The sequence below is a fragment of the Mangifera indica genome, chromosome 16 (assembly GCF_011075055.1).
Source record: "Mangifera indica cultivar Alphonso chromosome 16, CATAS_Mindica_2.1, whole genome shotgun sequence".
Classification (NCBI taxonomy): Eukaryota; Viridiplantae; Streptophyta; class Magnoliopsida; order Sapindales; family Anacardiaceae; genus Mangifera; species Mangifera indica.
In genome coordinates, this window is record NC_058152.1 from 9256196 (window position 1) to 9264968 (window position 8773).

General features: G+C 30.0%; 1 protein-coding gene across 1 annotated transcript; it reads right to left on the minus strand.

The window, feature by feature from the left end:
* Window positions 1-1480: 1480 nt before the first annotated feature.
* LOC123199687 (probable cysteine desulfurase) lies at window positions 1481-6593 on the minus strand. Its single transcript, XM_044614728.1, has 5 exons — window positions 6145-6593; window positions 4557-5058; window positions 4287-4488; window positions 3026-3466; window positions 1481-2000 (listed from the first exon to the last, which is right to left on the minus strand). Exons 1-5 carry the CDS (start codon window positions 6494-6496, stop codon window positions 1572-1574), a joined length of 1926 nt encoding a protein of 641 aa, XP_044470663.1. The 5' UTR covers window positions 6497-6593; the 3' UTR covers window positions 1481-1571.
* Window positions 6594-8773: the final 2180 nt, after the last annotated feature.

Consider the following 8773-nt stretch of genomic DNA (forward strand, 5'->3'; position numbering starts at 1 on the left):
TGAAAATGGAAACATAAATTCTTTAATGATAAAAAGTAATGAAATGTACAACGGATAAAAAGCTTTAATGATAATTTTTTAGGTTACTAAAAATATGGAAACATATATTTCAGTTAGTAAAGTATTCCCTTTTACATTCTTCTGCTCCTTGAGTAATTTCTTTTCTTATATATTTTAGGAAAGGACTTGTTAAACTTTTTGATAGGCTGGAAAGTGGAAATCAAAGGTCGAGCACGTTTTAGGACGGAAGAATCTTTTTATGAAAATCCATACCCGGAATGCATATGTGGTCCAAAGACACATAGAGCAAGATAAGTCTATCCGAATTTCAGAGTTTCTGCCATTACAAATTTATTTCAAGTAAATAGCTTGGTACCCCATGACAATGAAAATTTTAAGGGTGATAATGAAAATTTTTTGGGTTTTAGATATTCTAAAAACGTTTGGGATGTTTTTAGAGTTTTTAAATTTTAATATACCTCTCAATAGTTTCAAAAATTATAATTAAGCTCTTAGAGAAATAAAGAAAATACAACAAATTAGGGATTAAAATTTCATAATAAAAATATTAAGATCATAAAATATTTTTAAAATATATGGGCTGAATATGACAATTTCTGAAACAAGATGGGGAAAATACCATTTGCCCCTAGCAAGTTTTGAAAAATGACAATTACACCTCCACTTACACTCCACATCATAATATTTAGATTAAATAACATGAATGCCTTTTTACCATTAAAACTAATGATTGATTTTAACAATTGCTTGGGAAATTGACCTTTTCAAATTTAAAAGGTGAAAATTAATCACTTCATCAAACCTTGGATGGGAAATAGTCATTTGGCCTTTCAAAAATTTTATACTTGTGTTGTTACACTCAAATTCTATGTCACTTGGGGACATCCGTAGCGGTATATTTGATTTAAGTTGATTTGAGCTCGAATTCATATTCAATTTGAACAAGTTGAATTTGATGTGAAACTTAAGCTCAAGTTTGAAAACTCACCGATACTTCTTCATCGAAACTCTAATTTTTGTATGATTCTTTTTTTCCTTTAGCTTCTATTTTGATGTCACTATTTAACATTCAAGTTAGCTTAAAATCAAATTTGAAATCATCGTTCTTGATTTAAATTGACTTGAATGGGCTCTTTTTCAAACTCAGTTAAGCTTAAATCTACCTTTGTACATTAGTTACATTCTAACACAATAACGGACCTAGGGGATCAAAGGTGATCAACTAACCCCCTTTTGTTTGAAAAAATATGGGTTTATTCTAGGATCAATCCTCTGATTTAGAAGAGTCCAATGAAATTACTGAATTCTAACGTCTACGTCTGGCAACATAAAAGGTGGAGAAATATTCAGCCACTTTATATGTTCAAATTGATGTCTTCAACTAAAGTTTTGATAGATTGGAAGTTCCTGGTACTCATCAAGCCGTAAGTGGCACCAAGAGTTGCCTTTGATTAGAATATCTTAAAAAATTTCATCTTAATTATAAAATAATAATAACATAAACGTTCATACATTAATACATAACAAGGTTTAACTGAATAGTCTAGTGATTAGATTCTAAAAAACAAGATATCAGGATCTATGTCTTTTGGCAAACTTCGCCGAGGAGGGTTCTTGGGAAGAAGATTAGCAACATTTTTAGCAGCATCAAAATAAGATGAATAAATATAAATCTTTCCAAGATGTTTAACATCAGCACTGTATAAATACTCCTTAGGCATCCCTATATCTTGTATGGCCTTGGCCAATGGCTTGAATTGACTTTTGTGATTACTGTTTCCCTTGTCGGTTATCAAGCTCTTCTGTGCCTCATTGAAACACCAGTTACCAGTTTTCAAATTGAAACGATATAAGGGAAGAAATCTTTGTCCATATAAAGCTATAAACTCCAATGAAGAAAGAATGAACTCGAATTCCTCATTCGACATGTAGAAAGGGAAGCTAATTCGTGTCCATCCCGGTTTCAGTCCGAAATAACCCTACAAACAAGTTGAATGATATATAGACAAGAGGAGCAATTAACCCCTTTATTTTAAGAAAATCATAAATATATCAAAATTTTGTACCCTAAAATTTTTAAATGCCAAATGACTATGTCCCACCCAAGGTTTGATGAAATGACATTTTTTTTACCCTTAAAGCTTCAAAAAAAAAAATCAAATTTCCACCCGTCATCCACTTCTATTAATAAATCATTAAGTTTTCTTAAAAATGATTATATTAACCTTCTACTAAAATGACAAAATTATAATTCACACTTAATATAAATATCAAGTTACTAATTTATTTTTGTCATTTTTTAAAATATATTACTTATACTTTTAAAAGATATTAAAATTCTAACTAACTATAAAATGATATATTTCGGTCGATTCTTTAGAGTTATAACTATCATTTTTTAAATTATTAAGAGATATTGAAATTTTAAAAATTTAAAAAACACCTCTAATTTTTTAAATTTTCATAAACCCCCTCAAATTTTATTAATATCCTAATATTTTTTTAAAATCCAGTTTGCCAACCAAAGTTTTCAAAAAGGAAAATAAAAAATAAAGGAGAGAAGAAAAATAAAAAGAAAAATAAGAAAAAGAGAAAATGGAATAAATAGAAATTTTATGTAAAATGACAGAAAATTTATGTAAAATGACATTTATCACTTTTGACTGAATGGAATTTACTGTTGAAAGTGGATGACAGATAAAAATTAATTTTTTAAAACTTAAGGGTGAGAATTTGTTAGTTCAGTAAACCTTCGGTGGAATATAGTGTTTTGGCCTGCATGCTAATTAAATTCTTCACATTCATAATTATCTACTTTTCGAACTTTTTTTTTTCCTGTTTCTTTCTTCTTCACCCATTCGAAGTCTTTAAGTATGCAAGAACTATTTAAACTACGAAAATGCAGTAAAAAACAACTAAAATATAAATAACGTGTTCCTATATTCATGATTATTGATATTCATAATCTAATCACAAGAATGAAATGTGTATAGAATATGTATACCTTTTGTACGACCGAACGAATTTTAAGAGATTGAGTTTTGTCAAGATCAAGTAGAATGTGACCATAAGGGCCGGCACAATCGCAGCCACCACGAGCTTGGATGCCGAACAAGTCATTGAGCAGAGTTGCAACGAAAGATCCATGAAGAGGCTTATCTCTGATCACGTTTTGCATGGCCTCTCGGGAAGAATATGAAGTGGAATATACAAGGAAGGAAAATAAAGCTTGTCTTTTGGCAGTCGTGTTTCCCAAAACTTTTATGTTTTGATTTGGGAGAAGCCTCTCTAGTGCTCTTTGGAGGTATATGTCTTGTTGTGCCTTCATCACCTCATAGCCAATGTATTCTTTTACCCAAAAGGCCAATGCTGCTCTAATGGTTTGAATAATTGGAGGAGTTCCAGCATTTTCTCTTCCTTCTATATCATCCAAATATAATGTGTCCTATAATTAACAAAAAGACATTATTAATTAAAAACAATTATGAGTCCGGTCAGCAGCCCCCCTCAGCTCTTTCTTGGTCCGTCCATGGCCATAATGGGTTGAGCATGAATTATACAAGGAAGATGTGTTGATGATACAAACCTAATTGTATTTCCATATTGCACTAAAATTTCTCAATTGAACTAAAGATGACGGTTTTGGTCCATGAAGCCGATGCCTGCCTTTCTTGATCGAAAAAGGGATTTTTTAATAAAAATATGAATGGATGTGCCCAAACCCCCACAATGAGGGACAATGTGGGATGAAAATAAATATATCTTTGAGTTGCCTTTTTTCTTATCAGTCCTCTCTCCTAAATATTTCCTAGCCTATTACATATTTAATTATCTTAAAAGTTTTGAATTATTATAAATATTTTATGATGTTTAATGAATATTTTATTATTTTTCTTATGGAGAAGAAAGGAGAAAGTATGAAGAATTTTTTCAACAAGATGGAGAGGGGAAAAGGAGAGAAATTTTTTGTGTGAGAAAAGATAAGGATTTTTTATCATTCTTGTATCAAAAACGAGATGGGATAGGGATAATTTTTTCTTGTGAGAATGGAAATAGAAATTAAGATATTTGACCTATACCTATCATGTTGTCATTTCTAAGTTAAAAATTTTCGAATTCACTACAAGGTAAAATGTGGGCCAAATTTGAACTTACAAACATTATGCTTTTAATGGATTGCCCGTATAAAGGATGGATTTTAAGAAAATATATAAGAACATTCACGAAAAAGGGAATGAGTAATGCAAATAGTTATGAGAGGGTACCTTCTCATTGAAGCCATTGACATAATTAACAGTTCCACCTCCACAAGTTGAGGGAGGAAAGGAGCTCAGCTGATAAAGAACTTTGCTCATCAGAAGGATGCCAGCGGACCCTGGACCTCCAACAAACTTATGTCCACTTAGGAAAACACCATCATACCCATCTATCTCCCCTGATCTCATGTCAATCTCCACATATGAACCACTACAAATTTAATAAAGGCAAATGAATTAGCACCTAAAAGTAGAATTAAATTATCATTAAATACGTACCTTGTAGCAAAGTCGAAGCATGCAAAGCCTCCGTATTGATGAAGTAGTCTAGCAATGGATCTTGTATCCGAACAAATTCCATTGACATTACTGCAAGCAGAGAAAGAACCTAAAATGGGTCGATTGGAATTTTTATGTAACTCAAGTTGCACCTTCAGCTCTTCGATATTAATCAGGCCTTCATCATCAACACTAATCTCTATAACTTGAGCCAAACTGTGCCGCCAGGAAAGAATATTTGAGTGGTGCTCATGAGGCCCTATAAAAACTATCCATCTTTCTTTATCTCTTAGGCATTTTATGAGCCTTTCTCTCATGATTGGTGTCACTGCAATCCCCATAACATCTTGAAGCTTCTTAATGGCGGCTGTCGCACCTGACCCGCAAAATAATAGTGCATCTTCTCTTCCTCCTCCTAAGCATCTCTTGATGTAACGAGATGCTTCTTGTAGCAATTTGGTTGTTTGTTGTCCCACATGGCTATCCTCGCTGTGAGTGTTGCCTATTCACAAAAGGGATGTTAACGGTGATGGAGCTTGCACTTAGTTTTTTGTATCAAATTGGATATCATATTTAAATAATATGTCATCATGAATATTTAATTGGATATCATTTTCAAATAATGTATCGTCATATATATCCAATTGAGTATCATTTTCAACTAATGTGTCAATAAAGTTACATTTAAGAATATGAATAAGCACATGATAATATATCATCTAGATATTCGATTGAATATTCAAAAATTGAGTATATATACATTGCAAGCAATTTAAAAAAATGAAATGTAAATAGGCATATTTTTTAATAGATGAAGATAATTTATTTAAAACAAAGAAAAAAAGTCAAATTTGGAATTGCAAAATATAAGCAACCAAAGAAACAGCGAGCTTCAAATATATTCGGGATTTAAGAAAAAATAATAAGGTGATGCCCATTAGATTTGAAACTATTTTCAGAAAATAAAATAAATGGTGTTTATTGTTTAAATATAAACCTATAAGGGATTCACTGAATTTTACAGGATAAATGGGGCCATGAGACCCCATTCACCTATTAATGGCTCTGCCTATCTATCTATCCCTGCCCTTATCTGTGTCACTGGGGATGTTTATGTAAAGATAAAATAAAAAATTGTGGAGTTGAAGACCTTGAATTATATGGGCAGCCATCGACATTGCAGAGATTTCAAAAGAAATTCAAGTCAAATAAAACTGCTTTCAGATTAATCTCAATAGAATGAATTATTATTTTTATTTCTTTTTCAACTTCAAGTATAATATTGGTAATTTGATATTTATATTATATATTATTAATAATTTTAATAAAATGGAAAAAACTGAAATCTTCAAGAAAATTTAACGATGTACTAACTGAAGAAGATAAACGGGATGAAATTTTAAATTTTAAAACTTAAGGGGTGATAATTTATTGCATCTAACCTGAGTGATTTGGCCTTTAATTAAACAATTAATGTCATAATTATCTTTTTTTTAGGAGTATTAATTACTGTCAATTTTATATGCATGCAAAATATATTATAATAATACTATAAATAAAATTAAAAAAATATATAAAATACGCTTACCATAAAAGGGGAGAACATTGTTGACGATATAATCTTCAATATAACGAAGAGATCGACCGGACGCCGTGTGATCGGCGTATGTGAGTTTTCGTCTTCCGAATGGAGAATCAAATTCAGCATCGCCTCCGATAAACTGAGACTGTAGCCACGCCACTCTTTCCTCTGACGACGCATTTCCTTTTGGCAACTCCATTTCAAAAAACTCATTCTTCTTTTGTGAAGATGATGATGGAGAGCTGGTTTTTGTATGACTCTTCCTGTGCTTTCTGCTTCCTCTAGCTTTGCCAAAATAACGCAGCCAAGATCCTTTAGCTTTGCCAGTTTCTCCCAAATTCGGCTGCTCAAGTTTCATGGTTAGAGAAGGTGATGATCAAGAAACCTTATTTTGTTTTATTGCTTTTGGTAGCTTCTCAATCTCCTCTTTCTTTCAAGTTATAATAATGGAAGACTTGCTATATATATATATATATACATATTTATTTTTAGTAATAATATGTGTTTATATTTTTTATATATAATTTAAATATATCGATGCTATATTATTATATGATTCAAGATTTTTAAAATCGGATCGAAATAAAAACTGTTTTAAATACTAGTTTCGGTTGGATCGATTAGACCGTTTAAACCGGTCGGTTGGATCGGAATTACAATTTTACGTAAAAACCTAAAAATATTATATCTAATTATTAATTACATGTGTTTTATACAGTAAATTTTATATTGTGCATATTTTTCAGTTTTCATAATTAACAAAATATATACATTATTGAACATAAATTTAATAAGTAATAACAACTAACTTTGCATCAAAACAAAACATATGTATTAAATAAATTTAATTTTATAAACATATACACTATTAATTATTGAACACTTAAACAAATTAAAAATCTAATATATATATTAAATAAAATATAAAATTAACCAACCAACATAATTCCACTTTGATAAACAGTATAAAGAAATAGAAGGAGCTATGGAAGATTGGCTTTGATAAAGATGAGAATTGTAAAGAAGGTAAATATAGGCAAGAGAGTCACAAAGGGTTATGTTAATATGTCAAGTGGGTTTGGTTACGTGGGTGAGCTGTTCTCCATCAGAGGTTAACTTCCCAAGAAATGTCCATTACAATAAGCCTCTCGCTCTGGCAGTTCGCTTGTTTCTCAAGTACATGTTTCCACTTCCCCATGAATTAATAGTTTTCAAATACCAACTCGTTTGACTGAACCATGGTTCCTCCATGGTTTCAACTTTCAAGCTTGCAGTTGCATCATGAGAGTCGGTCAAACACAAAACTGAATCAATATTGTCGGCGGCAACATAGAAGATCTCACCACTATGCAGGAAAACTAGAGTAAAGATGTCGACGGTAACCCACAACTGGAGCAAACGGCGACGTAGGATTAAACCTGGAGAAAATTTTGTACTGGGCTTTTTTACAATTGTGAACCGGATTGACCACGAATCACCAATAAACTACCGGTTCAACCGCGGTTCAATCCGAAAATTTAAAATGGACGATTTTTTTCTGTTAAAAATCGCTACAGTAAGCAGTTCACGTCCATCCGGTTGAATCGGCCAGTCTGGCCCGGCTTTTAAAACCTTGATATGATTAACTGTTATTTTATTTTTAATTTAAAATTATCTAATTATATGATAATATATCATCTGTATATCTAAATTATGTATAAAAGTTTATATATATAATTATATTTGATATGAATTTTGTTTGTAAGTAATTATAACCGTTGATCATTTAGACCAGAAAAGGAAAGCTAACTACAATTATTTAATAGTTCAACAATAATCTTATATAAATATATCTACTATATATACTTTATAAATAAAATGGGATTAAATTGAATGATTTTATAAGGAAAATGATTTTATAAGGAAAAGCAAAAAAGAAGAATAGATTTGATATCATACACCTACTTTTCAAGTAACATAATCAATGTAGTTATGTTTTACTCATTAAACACGTTATTGTCATTTTTAACGAATTAAAAGTTTTCCATTAACATTGCTTTAGCTACACTAGTGAATTTAAAATTTCCTCAAAATAAAGCAATATTATATATACTAACTTTGGGTATATAAATTTATACATATTTATATATATCATTATATAATTAGGTGTTACTTAATCTTAAATTTTAAATCATCCAATTATGGAATGACACATATAAATATTTATATACTTAAAATATATACACATAATTTTATTATTCAAAATAAACTAATGGATTTAAATTTATTTGATCCCTGACAACTTTTAGCTGCTCCATATTGCTTTGTTGACAAGATCGTGATATGATATTTCTTTACGGAGCGATTAGTTCAAGTAATAGATTTTTTTTTTGAGAAAATGTTGAATATAAATTTATTACTAAATTTTGTTATATTTAATAAAATTAGTATATATAAATATTTATTATATTTTATTAAAAGTAATAAAATATAATAATATATTATTTTATATATTTTTATGAAAAATTAATGATTAAAAATTGAGGGTATTTATATATTAATTTAATAAGTAAAGATAAAATTGTAATAAAAATTAAAATTATCTTGGTAACTTTTAATACTTAGGATGCGTTTGATAATTTAATAAGGTGGTAAT

Excerpts from the sequence above, each read along its gene's own strand:
- LOC123199687 (XM_044614728.1), bottom strand. The coding sequence starts at position 6,496 with ATGAAACTTGAGCAGCCGAATTTGGGAGAAACTGGCAAAGCTAAAGGA. Across the intron at positions 5,059-6,144 it reads CAATGTTCTCCCCTTTTATG|GCAACACTCACAGCGAGGAT; the intron begins GTAAGCGTATTT and ends TTTTGTGAATAG. Across the intron at positions 4,489-4,556 it reads TGCTTCGACTTTGCTACAAG|TGGTTCATATGTGGAGATTG; the intron begins GTACGTATTTAA and ends TTAAATTTGTAG.